General features: G+C 48.4%; 3 protein-coding genes across 3 annotated transcripts; all 3 read left to right on the top strand.

The window, feature by feature from the left end:
• Positions 1 to 299: 299 nt before the first annotated feature.
• Positions 300 to 3,305, top strand: AtWU_10383 (chitin synthase C; the record flags this gene model as incomplete). Its single annotated transcript, XM_035505487.1, has 8 exons — positions 300 to 389; positions 444 to 810; positions 862 to 1,223; positions 1,289 to 1,952; positions 2,007 to 2,189; positions 2,236 to 2,419; positions 2,471 to 3,110; positions 3,168 to 3,305. The coding sequence occupies 8 exons, from the start codon at positions 300 to 302 to the stop codon at positions 3,303 to 3,305; spliced, it is 2,628 nt and encodes an 875-aa protein (XP_035361380.1).
• A 568-nt stretch (positions 3,306 to 3,873) lies between these two features.
• On the top strand, positions 3,874 to 6,292 carry AtWU_10382 (fatty acid synthase S-acetyltransferase; the record flags this gene model as incomplete). Its single annotated transcript, XM_035505486.1, has 7 exons — positions 3,874 to 3,891; positions 3,947 to 3,970; positions 4,049 to 4,601; positions 4,666 to 4,982; positions 5,035 to 5,451; positions 5,518 to 5,744; positions 5,815 to 6,292. The coding sequence occupies 7 exons, from the start codon at positions 3,874 to 3,876 to the stop codon at positions 6,290 to 6,292; spliced, it is 2,034 nt and encodes a 677-aa protein (XP_035361379.1).
• A 1,284-nt stretch (positions 6,293 to 7,576) lies between these two features.
• AtWU_10381 (fatty acid synthase S-acetyltransferase) lies at positions 7,577 to 15,748 on the top strand (the record flags this gene model as incomplete). Its single annotated transcript, XM_035505485.1, has 13 exons — positions 7,577 to 8,199; positions 8,283 to 8,796; positions 8,852 to 8,975; positions 9,030 to 9,142; positions 9,204 to 9,636; positions 9,691 to 10,137; positions 10,185 to 12,437; positions 12,488 to 12,513; positions 12,591 to 13,724; positions 13,779 to 13,853; positions 13,900 to 14,240; positions 14,300 to 14,777; positions 14,840 to 15,748. The coding sequence occupies 13 exons, from the start codon at positions 7,577 to 7,579 to the stop codon at positions 15,746 to 15,748; spliced, it is 7,470 nt and encodes a 2,489-aa protein (XP_035361378.1).
• Positions 15,749 to 16,297: the final 549 nt, after the last annotated feature.

Below are 16,297 nucleotides of genomic sequence, written 5' to 3'. Positions count from 1 at the left end.
ACCAAATCTTTGAATATTTGGATAGAAGGCTGGTCCAAATTCCCGACTATATTTAAATGTTGATTTAGAGGCCGCTAATTGGCTCGGCATAAGGGCGGGTCGTTGGCGATCCAATCAGAACATGTGCCGCTGCTGAGACATTCACTTGTGGGGTAGTAGTAGTAGTAGTACACTGTAGATCTGACAGTATCTGGGAGGACATAGTGAGTCCATCTCCAGCCGTCGAAAAGGCGCACCTCATTCAACGCCTACTACGCTTTCTCAATCATATTCTTGAAAGCTCTGGACATCAAACCAACATGGATAATGCCCACAATCAGTCGTCACGCCCTCTCTCATTCGAGTTGGAGAGTAACCACCACTCACTTCGCCAGCTAACGCCTCCCATTGTAGGCTTCTCCGCAAAAGCAGCATGAAGAATTACTGGCTAAATTCCAATCTAGGCCAGTTCATATTCGTTCAACGAGAATGAAGATGCCTCCCACTCGCTGCTACCTGCGCCATTTGACAACCATCATCCTTCCACCAACTCCAACTCACAATGGCCTCCTGTTATCATGCAGCATAATCCTTACGAAGATCCGCACCAGCAAAGTGAATCCGAAGTGACCAGTCAGACATCCTGGCAGCGACGACAGACTACGAAATCGAGCTCAGGCTTGCGTCGCTACCCAACTCGCAGGATCAATCTAGTTCAGGGATCCGTTCTTAGTGTTGACTATCCTGTTCCTAGCGCCATTCGCAATTCGGTTGAAGCAAAATACCGCGACTCAAGTGAGGCTACAGCTGAGGAATTCACTCACCTACGATGTAAACCAAGGGGACCTGCTCATTCGAATTCCAGCTGACCCTGTATCCTAGACACGGCTGCAACTTGCGACCCCGATGATTTCAATTTACGCAATGGCTATAATTTGCGGGCCGCCATGTTCAATCGACATACCGAGATTCTGATCGCAATCACCTATTATAACGAGGATAAAGTTCTCACCTCTCGGACTCTCCACGGAGTAATGCAGAATATTCGAGATATCGTCAATTTAAAAAAGACTCAATTCTGGGACAAGGGAGGACCTGCCTGGCAAAAGATTGTTGTCTGTCTTGTGTTCGATGGTATTGGTCCTTGCGATAAGAACACTCTTGATGTCTTGGCCACGGTCGGCATATATCAGGATGGAATCATGAAACATGATGTCGATGGGAAGGAGACAGTGGCTCATATCGTATTGTACCCTCCTCTACCGACATAAAAGACATATTCAAAGGCTGACTAAAGTCATTGACATAGTTCGAATATACCACACAGCTATCGATAACCCCTTCCCAGCAGCTGGTCCGCCCGCAGAGCGACAGTCCTGAGAACCTGCCGCCCGTACAGATGATCTTTTGCTTGAAGCAAAAGAACAGCAAGAAGATCAACTCACATCGTTGGTTATTCAATGCATTTGGAAGGATTCTAAACCCGGAAGTCTGTATATTGATTGACGCAGGAACGAAGCCGGGTCACAAATCCCTTCTTGCGCTCTGGGAGGCGTTCTACAACAACAAGAATCTGGGAGGCGCCTGTGGCGAAATCCATGCTCTACTCGGCCCACGATGGGAAAAGCTAGTCAATCCCTTGGTAGCTGCGCAGAACTTCGAGTACAAGATATCCAACATATTGGACAAACCTTTGGAGAGTGCCTTTGGGTACGTCAGTGTTCTCCCAGGGGCATTTTCTGCCTACCGCTACCGTGCTATCATGGGTCGACCGTTAGAACAGTATTTCCATGGCGACCATACTTTATCAAAGAAACTTGGTAAAAAGGGGATAGAAGGCATGAATATCTTTAAGAAGAATATGTTTCTTGCGGAGGATCGAATTCTGTGCTTTGAGCTCGTTGCAAAGGCGGGATACAAATGGACACTCAGTTATGTGAAAGCCTCGAAGGGAGAGACAGACGTTCCAGAAGGTAAGATGTTCCACCCTCAACTTTAACCCATCCAAATTAATGCAAGCAACGCAGCACCCCCAGAGTTTCTTAGTCAAAGGCGCCGATGGTTGAATGGATCCTTCGCAGCCAGCCTCTATTCGGTCATGCACTTCAACCGCATCTATAAAAGTGGCCATAATATACTCCGGCTCATTTTCCTGCATGTGCAGCTCGTCTATAACATCTGTCAACTTACTATGACTTGGTTCTCTCTCGGTACGTCCTCTGCGTATAGCTAAGCGATTGGCGCTAATCAAGACAGCTTCCTACTGGCTTACTACTTCGGTCATCATGGACATCGTTGGAACTCCAAGTGCGACGAATAAAAAAAAGGGATGGCCATTTGGAAACGATGCATCACCTGTCGTCAATAATATCATCAAGGCTTTATATCTGGCATTCTTAATGCAGCAGTTCTTCCTTGCGCTAGGAAATCGACCTAAAGGGTAAGTGCTCCGGGCCTGCCATGTAGTTCCTAGACTAACAACAAATTGCAGGTCCCAAACTTCCTATATTCTAACCTTTCTCTACTTCGCTATTGTTCAACTTTACATCCTCGTACTATCATTTTACCTTGTAGCCCAGGCATTCGCCGGCGGCAATATAGATCTCGATTTCGATAATGGGGCTGGAGGATTCGTGCGTTCTTTTTTCACTTCGACTACAGGTCTAGTGTTGATCGCGCTGGTCTCAACGTACGGAACTTACATCATAGCTAGCATACTCTATTGCGATCCCTGGCATCTTCTGACATCATCCTGGGCGTATTTTCTCGGGATGCCTTCGACAATCAATGTTCTTAACGTCTACGCGTTCTGCAACTGGCATGATGTCTCGTGGGGGACGAAAGGCTCAGATGACACGGCCTCCCTTCCATCCGCCAAGACGAAGAAATCAGAAACGCAGAAAAGCTTCGTTGAGGAGGTTGACAAACCACAGGCCGATATTGATATCGACTTCGAGTTAACTGTCCGACGCGCCCTTTCACCCTGGCAGGAACCGATGGAGAAAAAGGAAGTGCAGTTGGAGGACTCATACAAAACCTTCCGAACCAATCTGGTGCTACTGTGGACGTTATGCAATGGCCTACTGGCATTGCTGATCAACAATGATAGTGTGAGGAATCTATGCTTGACGGTATGTTTATTCCAACTAATCTTAGGTCACGAAATATTGCTGACAATGTGCCTCCAGACTACGTCGACGGATCGTACGGCTTGGTATTTCAAGGTTATCCTATGGGCTACGTCGGGCCTATCTGTCTTTAGATTTCTGGGTGCTCTTTGGTTTTTGGGTAAGACGGGGCTATTGTGTTGTTTCTCCCGGCGCTAGCCAACATATTAAACAGTACTTTATGCTCTATTTTCTGGCCCCAATGATTGGTATTAGTATATCTGCGACGTAGTCCTCTAATATTCACTCTGTGTGGTTGTATTCGCCCTATTATCCAGCGTAGCAGTAGACCACTAGATATCCACTTGGCCTCACCAAGAATGCAGAGGATTTTTCACTCAATTTCTTGGCATTCGGGATCCGTGGAACCCGCCCCTATCGAGCTTGACTTTTCAACACAGCGGAAATCACTCCTGACGCCAAATAAAGCAACCCAGTTGGCTGAACAGCGAAAGTTAAAACCAGAAACAGGCAAATGTTAAGAATAGTATTCTTTAATATACTTGTACTCTATTGGCGAGCCCTATTCGTAGAGTGGCGCAGTGGTGCCCTCCGCCATGTTCCTGGCCTTGGCAACTTATTTTTGTCGCCTTCTTGGCTCGAGCGAGCGCTTCCTCCCGCACTCATGGCTTGAGATGGCAGTTGGGTCGTAAATTTATAATTGTCACCGTAGAGGCCTTGCATACTGTACTTGATAGTGGGACAGCGACCACGTTCATCTCTCACAATGCTGCGGCGTCGTGTGGTGTGTAACCCCTCTTTAAGATTATAATAGACTCCGTCTAACTTATATCCCACAGTGTGATGCATGCCATGCGCGGAAGGTACAAATTTGCATCTCAAATAGCATTAAGATGCCTTTTCCTCTCCACAGCTGAACAGTCTTAGTAACATGGTATCAGGTTCGGTGCGATAAGGAAGACCCATGCGGAAACTGCCAGGATCAAATGACCGCTTGCACTCGAACCCGAGGCATGAAACGGCTTCCCAAGCGAGAGGCCGGTCAAAGGCGAACCAGAGAGATCAGCAGTCCAAGGAATGGGGCTCTTGTTGCTCAGTCATCGATTGCAGGCCGACGCTCAAGGCAAGTCTCTGCCGAATTGTCAAGTGAGCGTTTCATGTTCAATGACCTCTCACCTCACATGCACCATGATGTCTTGAATATGCTTGATGACAGATATTCTGCGTTCCTCCGTAGAACTGACATGGACCACGAATTGCCTGGCTGGATGTCACTCGTTCCTCTCACGGACTCCCAGATGATCAAACCACCCCAATCAGGACAATCGATGGATATCATTCGTGACAGGCACCAGACTCTAGAGTTTGCTCTGTTTATTGCAAGCCAACTGCTAGGTGGCAATAATCAATGTACAGGTATGCTGTTTGAGGAAACTATAAATGAGGACTTGCGCAAATTCCCCTCCATCGAGCTGTTGTATTGGATGCTGAACGGTGTGTATGAAATCCATCTTCTCTCGCCGAATACAGCTCTTACTTATCTTCCAAATTCTCCCAGACATCGGAACCAACAAGTTTGGATCCTACGTCCAGGACTATTTCAGACATATCAGCAAAGAAACTCTCAAGCATATGGGGCTTTCCATTCTGTTGGGCACTGCTACACCACCCGAGGCCTTGCTGTATACTGTCTGTGTCAATTCGGTGGCCTACAAGTTCCTCAATACAATAGCTTCCATTGAGAGAGATGGTCTCTTGGCTCAGAGTCTGCGGAATAGCGCCTTACTCTACCGTGAGACTGCTCAACGATGCTTGAGAAGGATACCCCTCTTTACGGAGTCTTCGCTTTCCTTGCTACAGACTATATTATGTGGAGTAAGCCGCTTATCATCAGATTTGCATCATTGCTTCTAATAAAATATGACAGATATTTCTATATCAAGGATCAGGTGACGCTAGCACCTGCCAAGAGTTGACCAAAACTGCATGCAGAGTATGCATGGATATCGGCCTTTATCCTGGTGCAATTGACCTGCATGATTCGAGTGAAGAGGAATACTACTGCTTCATGTGGTGCTACATTCTGGACAGGAACTACGCATGGAAGCTTGGCAGACCGAGGATGCTAACAGTGGAATCCGATCTGAGGGTGGACCTTGTGACATCGAAAGCTACCATTTCAACGCTCTTTCTAATATACCTGAAATTAGCCAAGGTTCAGGACACGATGATACCCTTCCTGGTCAACTGTTCCATAGGAGATAACACAGTCTGCCGGTCTTTTACTAGTACAGGCGCGCAACTTCTGCGGGACATGGATGCCATCCGCAGGAATATTGATGAGGTAGATCCACTAGCCTTCCTGATATATTCTTCGAATCCCCATAATAACTGACAAACGTGACGCCAGATCAAAACCCCATCTCCACACTGGACTGGCCTAGACATCAACAGCGAAATAGCAACCCTCAATTTCTCCTACCACTCCATAATGACCAGCATCCTATACCTCCACCAAATCGCCCCGGGACAAGCCACCATAGAGACGTGCCTCACATCAGCACGGCAGGAGCTACAGGCCCTAATAACAATCTGCGAGTCCAGTGACACACAAAAGACGGTTGCTTATCTACATTGGTTGGTTCCCGCCCCTGAACTCGAAACAGCATATACAGAACAGACAGTGCTAATATGCACCAACCAACAGGACCCTCCTATACTACCCCATCACGGCATGCTTTGCACTATTCTGCAATGCCGTAGCAACATGTCATAGCGGCGATTTCCAGATCCTTAAGGCTGTAGCTAATTGTCTCGCGCACAGTGGGACAATGAGTCAGCCTATCGCTACGATGCAAAATCTTTTTCAACAGTTTGTGGCACTGTCGAAATGCTTCTTTGCTGATGAGAGCTTGAGTGTGGATATCCCGGAAGGGGAAATGAGTACATTGCAGTCGCAGATGCAGTTGGGATTTCAACCGCTGGACGGTGGGATACCTGACTACTCTCAGGTTCAGTTACAGTCGCCGTCCGGATTTGATTCCTCGTTTACCCATGGAGCTTTAACAGGGTCTATTGACGAGGCTGTTGAGAGTGTTGATTTTTCATCGCCTTTACATATATTACAAGTCCGTGATGACCTTTATGACAATTTCCTGATTTCTAACCAACCGGGGCCTGAGTAAAGTCTAATTCATGTACCCCTCTGGCTCTTGCAGCGGCATTGTTATGCTGGGAATGGAGTTTTTTTTTTTTTTTTTCCTGAGCTCTGTAATTATACAAATTTTCAATTATCTGTACACTGTATGTATGGAAGGTTCACATCTTAAGCACTACTGGAGCAACCGGCATTGTGATGAATTGCATTGGGGCTTATATGGCACACTTTTGGTTGTACCCAAACATCGAACCCCAAAGCTTAGTGTGGCTTGGGTACGCGCATGCATCTTACGAATGAAAATATTTCCTGCACTACGTCCATTTGTTAAGGGAGACCACCATCCAGCAACGTAACACTCGGTCAGCGATAAGCTCTAATGTTTGGTAAGCATGCGTCAATTCGGGCTGACGGTTCATAAAGGCCCGATCAAAAGCCCCGAAAAGTAGGTGCCGGGTGTACAAGGACGTACATGCGCAAGTCGACTCTGTCCACTCATAAGGGCGTTCAGGTGCCTGCGCAAGCTGATCTTCACCTGTCCAGAAAGAAACTAGGAACCTGGCAGCTGAATCCTCGGAACTCTTAGCTCAATCGGGGTTGCAGTTGTGATAAACTGTTGTGGATTATACTTTTCTTTTCGCCATTAATTCAAGCAAGGCTTGTTTCGTTATTTCCCGCGGTCCTCCCACGACCGAGGTATTGATGTCCATGATGAGATTTCAAGTCTCGAATAATTCCACACCTTATCGTCTTAGAACATGATCACTCGGTCGCTAATCAGCCCTTCTCCGGTTTCTTCATATCTGGACTCCTATAATAATTAGTACCCGACCTTGGATGGGATGTCTGAAGCAGTATGTGTGTCACTCTTGAAGTCTTTTGCACTTTAGGTCCCAGATTCTAGAATGCGGCTAAGTCTCAGATATCTCCGATGTTTGTGAAGATATCCCACTGTCATATTGTAGTGGATATCGACGGTCGTTTCGCTGCTCAACCAGGTTATAATGCTGGATGAACGTTTCGCAAGGTCGAATCGGCTCCCACCAATGATCTGGGGGTGTGGATATATACTGCATCATGCATATGCAAATGTAGACCCATGCTCTTCTGGTCTGGTTATTATACGGCGACTTTCTTGCCGGGGAGTTAGCAGAACCGGAGTTTTTGCTCCCCAGTACTCGAAACTGGATAGCTAACGTATATGATCAACATTGTATGGTGAGAATATTAGCAATGCACCTGTAGAATATTTTGTGGGTTTCAGCAGATTTCGCCGCCTGGGCTTCCTATGCCGCGAGTACAGCTCAGTCACATGGCCATAAACAATGGAAGCGAGCACGTGGTGGAGGCCTCTGCAATCCACATCGAGGATGTCGGGGAACAACCTCATCCCGAGCAACCTCCCGCCCCGCCATGGAGTCAGATCGACGAACTGCCAAGCGGCTCCCTACCACCCATTGCCATTGTGGGCATGGGGATGAGGTTCCCTGGTAACATCCGAACTGCAGAGGAATTTTGGTCACTGCTAGTGGAGAAAAGAAGCGCCCTAGGCGAAGTCCCTCCAGGCAGGTACCATGGAGACTCGTTCTATCACCCCACCAGACCTCATGAAATCAAAACTAAACATGGGTACTTCTTGCAGGAAGAGTATCTTGGCAAGGTTGACAAGGACTTTGTCGGAAAACCTTCAGAAGCTGGAAGCTTGGATCCTCAACAACGACTTCTCCTCGAGGTTGTGTGGGAGTGTATGGAGAATGCCGGCCAGATAGACTGGAGAGGCCGCGACATCGGCTGTTTTGTAGGTAGTTTTGGAGAGGACTGGCTCGAAATTACCAGCAAAGATACTCAGTACATCGACCGGTTCAGAGCCATGGGGACTGGCGACTTTGCGTTTGCCAACCGAATATCATTCGAATTTGACCTCAAAGGCCCGAGGTACGTTGAATCCACTGGTGTTCCCTCAGAGTGTATCCAACTCTACATCTTTCCCTCTCGTCTAACTTACCACGCTTGAATAGTATCACATATAAAACGGCATGCTCATCTTCTCTGGTCGCATTACACCAAGCTTGTCAGGCAATATACTCCGGCGACTGCTCCGCGGCTATTGTCGGTGGCAGCAGTATTATATTCTCTCCTACAATGTCTGTAACGATGTCCGATAATCTGGTCCTGGCTCCCGATGGTAGATGCAAAACCTTCGATGCCTCAGCAGACGGATACGGGCGCGGAGAAGGCATCAATGCCATATTCATTAAGCCGTTGGATGCTGCCATACAGGACGGTGATCCCATCAGGGCAATTATTCGCTCGACAGCAACCAACAGTGATGGAAAGACTCCGAACATTTCAACACCGGACCGGAAAAGCCAAGAGACTCTTATCCGCAAAGCATACAGCAGGGCGGGGATCAGCGACCCTTGTCAGACGGCATTGTTTGAGTGCCATGGAACGGGAACAACTATAGGTGACGTGACAGAAACTCAGGCTGTGACTAGCATTTTCGGAGAGAAAGGGATATTTATCGGTGCGGTACGTTCTTTTTACATAAGCCTACGTTGACTTGCATCAACTAATGTGCGAAAAGGTAAAACCGAACGTTGGCCACATGGAAGGCGCATCTGGCTTGACCAGTGTGATCAAAGCCGTCCTTTCCTTAGAACATAGACAGATTCCCCCAAATATATATTTTGAGACCCCTCACCCACAGAGTAAGTTTCTTGAAATTGAGTATCTATGTCAGTTTCCCAAACTAACCCACGTAGTTCCATTTCAGGAGGGCAAATTAGAGGTACCAATAGACACATTACCATGGCCGGAGGGCAAAGAGGCGAGAGTGAGTGTGAACAGCTTTGGGATCGGAGGAGCAAATGCGCATGTAAGTCTCCTTAGACAAGCCCTTACACCCTCTGCGCGACGGTGCTCTGATGTGATACCAGGTTATACTAGACGCGTTTCAACCGCGCGACACAATCTTGGCACCAAGAAAACAACCAAATCAGATACTAGCTTTATCTGCATGGGGAGCAAATGCCCTGAATAAGAAATTTGAACAACTCCAATCATACATCGACCAACACCCTCATAAGTTGGGAGACGTTGCCTTCACATTTGGTTCTAGGAGGGATCATCTATCTCATCGTGCTTTTGTGGTTACAGACGGCGATTCAATAAATGCCGATGCGTTTCAAAGGAGACATTTACCCGAGCTGCAAGCATCGGAGTTGATATTCGCCTTCACCGGCCAAGGTGCACAGTGGTCTGGAATGGCTAGGGGCCTCATTGAAGCATATCCCCAATTCTCCAGTGATTTACAGATAATGGATAATACCCTTAAAGGCCTTCCAATCCCGCCAAAGTGGCTCTTACATGGTATTCTTTCTTCCCTTTCAACCACAAACCCGACAATGTGCTAAAAAACTAAAGATACTTTGATGAACGGCGACCAAACTACAATGGACCGCGCTGAGTGTTCCCAACCGCTCTGCACCGCCATTCAGTTGGCTATGGTCAATCTTCTCGCGTCATGCGATATACACCCATCTAAAGTGATTGGTCATTCTAGTGGGGAGATTGCTGCTGCATATGCGTCGGGAGCCATCTCTATGGAGACAGCTATAATTCTAGCATACTATCGTGGTCAAGTATCTTCTCAGTCCGAAGGGAAGGGGGCTATGATGGCAGTCGGTATGAACCCAAAACAAGTCAGTTCTTATATTACAGGTGGTGTCGTTGTCGCCTGCTATAATAGCCCAGAAAGTGTAACTTTATCGGGAGACAAGGCATCGCTAGAAGACGTGGCATCAAAAATACGCAGCGACACACCGGACATACTAATGAAAATGCTCCCTGTCCAAGTTGCCTATCACTCTAGTAAGTCGCACTGTCTCGATTCGAAGATCAACATTAACACTTGGTAGGCCACATGATGTTCGCAGCAGCCCACTATGAGGAACTAATCCGTCCTTACGTGTCCTGTAGGCCGAAGTTGGCAGCTCAAATGTTTTCAACCATGACTGGCCAAGAAATCCAGAATACAAACCAGCTGGATGCAGCTTACTGGAGGGCGAACCTGGAATCACCAGTCCAGTTTACTGCTGCCATGGGTGGAGCGTTGATGTCGGCGTCTGAACTACTGCAGCCCCTTGTCCTAGAGATTGGGCCACACTCAGCACTTTCGGGGCCTATCCGTCAGATCTCCAAGGATGTGGAAACAACGAACACCTACTGTCCGACCTTAGTGCGAGGGAAGGGCTCCACTTCCACCTTTCTGGAAGCAGTGGGTCAGGCGTACCTTCACGGCTCACGGGTTCGTTTTGCGGCCGTCAACGGCTCTGGAATCTGTCTAAACGACCTTTCACCTTATCCCTGGCAATACGACGACTTAGGCTGGTCCGAAAGTCGACCCCCTCGACAGTGGCGTTTGCGTAAATTTCCACATCATGAATTGCTTGGTTCACGCACCTTGGAATCGGGTGACTTAGAGCCTTGTTGGAGAAACATTCTCCGCCTGGATGAAGTTCCATGGATTTGGGACCACAATGTTGGCGGCCAAATAGTGTTTCCTTGTGCTGGCTACATAGCCATGGTGGCCGAGGCCGCCAGACAACTCACCGGTTCGGATACGATCTTATTGCGAAACATATTGATCAGGAATGCCTTGCTTTTGGAGCCGAGTCTTGAATACGAGCTTCTAACATGCATGCGACCAGTCACAGTGAATGACCTAGTGGAATCCTCATGGTACGACTTCACGGTTAGTTCGTATGATGGTAACTCGTGGAAAAAGCACTGCTCTGGCCAAGTTAAGTCTGGTACACTGAGCGATCCACCGGCGCCGACAAGGGCCGCTGTATTCCCAAGACCTCTCTCGTCGCCTTATCTATATCGACAGCTGAAGAAGGCGGGACTGAAATACGGGACTTCCTTCCAAGGTCTGCATGACATTACAGCTAGCCCTTCATCTTATGAGGCCGCGGCGACTGTTGAAGACGATCCAAGCCTGCATAGTGGTCGCTATCTTATTCATCCTACCGCCATCGACCAGTGCTTGCAATTACACTGTGTTGCGGCATGTCGCGGTATTGCACCAGGGGTTGGTGTAGTTGGTGTTCCCTCGTATATTGGTGAGGTGTACCTAATGCACAGTAGCGAGACCATGTCATTGGTGGTCAGTCCTACATCGTCTGGGCCTATGTCCGGTAGTTTAGGAGGGGATTCCCGCCTGATACGCAGTGATAGCAGCATCGCCCTATTCATGAGGGACGCCCGTTTCTTTGCGCTAGAAAGTGAAGGAGCGATCGTACGTGAAGAGCCGTTTCTCTGCTCTCACATGGACTACAAACCAGAGATCCGTCTCAATCGTACAAAAGGCTCAATCAGGCGCGCTGGTGTGGATACGGGACTAGAAACAACAGCTAGGCTTGCTGTTTTGGCAATCTTAGATTTTGACGCTCTGGTCCGTAATCTAACACCAACCGTGCCTCATATGACAAAGTATCAGCAGTGGATTCAGTCCGAGGCTCTTCGGATAAGAACGGAAGACTATCACAGCATTGAAGAGGCACGGAAATGGGCACGAATGAGCCCTGGCGAACGCCTCAGTCTATGGAAAGGCCTACTTGACAAGGTTCCCGATCTGAGACTGTCGGGGTTTTTTGCGGATGCGCGATACTGTCTTGAATCAGAGATGGAGTCCTTGATGGTTGGGAAACAATCAGCGGCACAGTTACTGGCTCCGCGTGACTCGTGGAAAGACATATATGCCTACGCAGTGGATATTTTCAATTGGGATCGACTTTTCCGCCTCGTCGCACATTCCAGTCCTCAGCTGCGAATCCTTGAAATTGGCGTTGGAACGGGATCCGCCACGGTGGCTGCTTTAAGAGCTCTAGTCGATGCCAGTGGAGAACGATCCTTCGCCAGATATGTTGTGACAGACGTCACACCGGGATTTCTAATACCCTTGCAGGAGAAATATGGAAATCAATTAGAGTACGCGGTCCTTGATATATCGCTGTCGCCTGCAGAGCAGGGTTTTGAAGTTGGAGAATTCGATCTGGTCATCGCATCCAACGTAATACACGCTACACCGAGTTTGAATAAGACCCTTATAAATGTGAAGACACTACTGAGGCCTGGTGGCTGGTTTGTCCTCCATGAGCTGTCTGCTGGTACGATGAATGCAACCCCATCCCAAGCATCTGCTAATATCAGTGACCAGACGTACCTTATATTGACTGGGTTATGGTATGTATTCTTTGTTTCATTCTTCTTCCGCGGCTTTGGGGTTGAATTCAGGAGGGAACGATTAACTTCTCAATCAGGGCACACTCCCCGGATGGTGGTTAGGGGATTCAGACCGGCGTGTCGATCGACCTTATGTCAAGGTAGATAGGTGGAACGACGAACTCATCAAGGCAGGTTTCCTGGAAATGGAAGACTTTGTAGATGATGAAGACTTTCCATACCAAATGTCTGCCACCATGATAGCAAGGAACGCGCCGTCCAAGCCGTCGATGCCTGTAATCAGCCTTCTCGGAACGCTTCAAACTCAAAAGCACCCATGGGCAGCGGTCATTGAAAAGAGACTTTCTACTTATGGGCATACCGTGGAATGGTGTATATTCGGCGAAGATGTTGAAGAGAGTGTTGTTATTTCACTTCTTGATCTTGATGGTCCTTTCCTTTACGACTTGTCGGAAGAGTCTTTCTCGAACCTTAGGAGTTATCTCTCTATTGCCCACCGGACACTCTGGGTCACCCGGCTTTCTCAAAAGACGTGCTCAGATCCTCGCTATGGACTTATACAGGGATTTGGCCGTACCATCCGAGCTGAGACCGGCATGGATTTCAGGACCCTTGAGATTGACGATTTTAATGATACTACTGCGGACCTTCTAGTCCGCGTGTTTAACGAGTTTCTCGATGAGAAGGCCAATCCGTCTGGCAGAGATTATGAATACACCATTGAAGACAGCATTGTATATACAACAAGGTGCAACGGCTTATCAAAAGAAAAGCAGCTGGAAGTTGAAGGTAACTATGGACCCCTCCGCCTCCATCCTGGAGTACGCGGTGTCTTAGACACGCTCCAGTGGGTGGAAGAAGAACGACAGATGAGCCTGAAGCGGAATGAGGTAGAAGTGGAGATGAGGTTTATTAGCTTGAACTTCAAAGATCTCATGTTCGCCTTAGGCCTACTCGTGACCGATCTTCCTTTAGGTCTAGAAGGCAGCGGTGTTGTCCGCAGAGTAGGGTCGGAAGTGGTTGACTTGCACGCGGGAGACGCCGTAATCGTGATTCAGCAGGGCACATTTAAGACTCAATTGATCACACAGGAAACGAATTGCATGCGTATCCCAGACGATATATCGCTCGAGCAGGCCTCTGCGATGCCCTGTGTCTACGCAACGGCGATCTACTCCCTTTTGACGATAGGAAATCTGAACAAAGGACAGGTGAGATGATGATAAATACTCTGAGAAGCAGGTTTCCTAACATTTAACTTGCAGACTGTGCTAGTTCATTCAGCATGTGGTGGTGTTGGGTTGGCAGCGATCGACATATGCCGCATGGTTGGTGCTGAGGTATGTCTCCTGCCCCGTCAATAGACCAGCGCTCATTAATTTGTAGATCTATGCCACTGTTAGCAGCGAAGAAAAGATCCAGTTCCTCATAAGGAACTTTAATATTTCACGAGATCGAATATTCGATTCTCGAAGTGTCTCATTTCGCAGTGGTGTCCTAGCTGCTACAAACGGACGTGGTGTAGACCTTGTCCTAAACTCACTGGCAGGCGAACTTCTGCATGCATCTTGGGACTGCGTGGCCCCAATGGGCAAGATGGTTGAGATTGGTAAGCGTGACATGCTAGAGCATGGGAAGCTGGAGATGGTGCACTTTGCAAATAACCGCTCGTTCTTTGGTGTTGACTTGAGTGAGATGCTCGATGACTACCCAGATCTTGTTCGGGGGTATGTTTCGAATCCCGTACTGACACTAATCATGAACCCTGGGTACTAATGTTCTACAGTGTAATCAATGAGATGTTTACCTATTGTCAAGAAGGGCGTCTGCAGGCGCAATTGTTTCCACGGATGTTCGAGGCAGACGATATCGCAAGTACATTCCGACATATGCAGACAGGCCGGCACATTGGTAAGATTGTTGTGAAAATGCCAGAAGTGCCTCACAGTCTCAAATACAAACCGATCGAGAAGAGATACATCTTCTCTGCTACAAAGTCATACCTGCTCGTTGGTGGATTTGGCGGCATCGGTCGAGTACTAGCGACATGGATGGTTACCAACGGCGCCAGACATCTGGTTATAATGTCACGATCAGCAGGACAATCTGAGTCTGATCAAGCCTACGTCAAGGAGCTCGAGAGCCAGGGCTGCACAGTGGCTGTAATCCATGGAAGTGTCGAAGACGCAGATAGCGTCGAGCAAGCAGTGTCTGCCAGTGAGCATGAACTCGCAGGAGTCGTCAACCTCTCCTTAGTACTACAGGTAAACCTCCCAAGTTACCACCCAACCCCGGAAAACGTGCTGAAACTGCCCAACTGCAAAAGGACGAACTCTTCGCGAACATGTCATACGCGCAATGGACCGCACCCCAAGGCCCGAAGATCCGTGGCACATGGAACCTACACAACGTCTGTTCCGGAAAACAGCTCGACTTCTTCGTCCTCTTCAGCTCCGTCGTAGGAACATCCGGCAACCCAGGCCAATCCAACTACGGCGCCGCGAACACATTCGTCGACGCCTTCGTAACCTACCGTCGCTCTCTAGGCCTCCCAGCAACCCGCGTCACTCTCGGTGCCGTCGAAGAAGTCGGCAATTTCAGTCGCAACACACGGCTAGTCGAGCTCTTCCAAACACAATCCCGCTTCTCCCTCTCAGAGCAAGAAGTCATCGACGCATTCCGTCTCGCCCTACCACACACCAACACCACCACCGACCCTCCGTCCCTGATCTCCTCCCCACTAGACATACTGGTTGGCGTAACCTCCTTCCTCAACCCAGACCAAATGGAAATAAACAACAGCAAAGCCTCATTCGAACAAGACGTGCGCTTCAACATCCCATCCCTAATGCGAACCAGCAAAGCCGAAGCGCACAATCAAGAAGCCGACGTCCTCCTCCGCCTCTTCGAAGCCATCGCCAACGACCCTTCCTTCCTAAACGACCCGAAATGCGAGAGCACCATTATCCGCGAACTCGGGAAACGCGTCGGCAATTTCTCGGCGCAGGCCGGACTCGACGAGAAGCAGATTGCCAGTTTCCCTATCGACTCCCTCATGGGATTGGAAGTTAAGTATTGGATTCGACGTAGCTTGGATCTGGAAACATCTGTTCTTGAGATCTCGCAGGCGAAGACTGTCGCTGGTGTAGCGGCGCTGGTTATGAAGGGGCTACGGACGAAGTATGGGATTAGTGCTGAGGATGCAGTTGCAGTTGCGGATAGTGGAACTGGCTAGACCGCTCCAACAATGTTAGGCAGGCAGGCAGGCAAGCTGGGTGGGACGATGTGAGGACAAAAGGCGGTGGGTGGGTGAAGATGGTGTGGTGTGGTGCTTGCGGGGCCATGGGGCAGTTGTTTTCAGAATGTGGGGCTAATTTGCTGTTTGTTTGTTTTGTTTGGCTTTGGAAGGGAAGGGAAGGGAAGCGCTCACTCAACAAGTACACGGTCGCTGAGTGTGGTCTGATTTCTTGTTGTCTTATCCCTTACTTGCTTACTTACTCACTCCCTCGTTTGAAACAGTTTCGTTAGAAAGAAATGAGATTGCTTTGTTCTACTGGAATGCTTTTTAGATCTCTATCCGGTACAAAAATCCCCGTCTAATCTTGTTGGCGTAGATGCGACCGGTCTATGTATCGGTCAGGTGACCTTCCAGTGCATGATTTGTGTTTTTGTGTTCCAGTTCATCCCCAACCCAACCAAGGATCACATCAAAGTAGACTTTTGTAGAACTTTTGGCAATGTTTACTATAGATGTAGAAAATAGATGTTAGTAGTTATATGTGTT

Source organism: Aspergillus tubingensis, assembly GCF_013340325.1.
Source record: "Aspergillus tubingensis WU-2223L DNA, scaffold_13, whole genome shotgun sequence".
NCBI classification, from domain to species: domain Eukaryota; kingdom Fungi; phylum Ascomycota; class Eurotiomycetes; order Eurotiales; family Aspergillaceae; genus Aspergillus; species Aspergillus tubingensis.
This window is presented reverse-complemented; position numbering and strand designations above follow the sequence as displayed.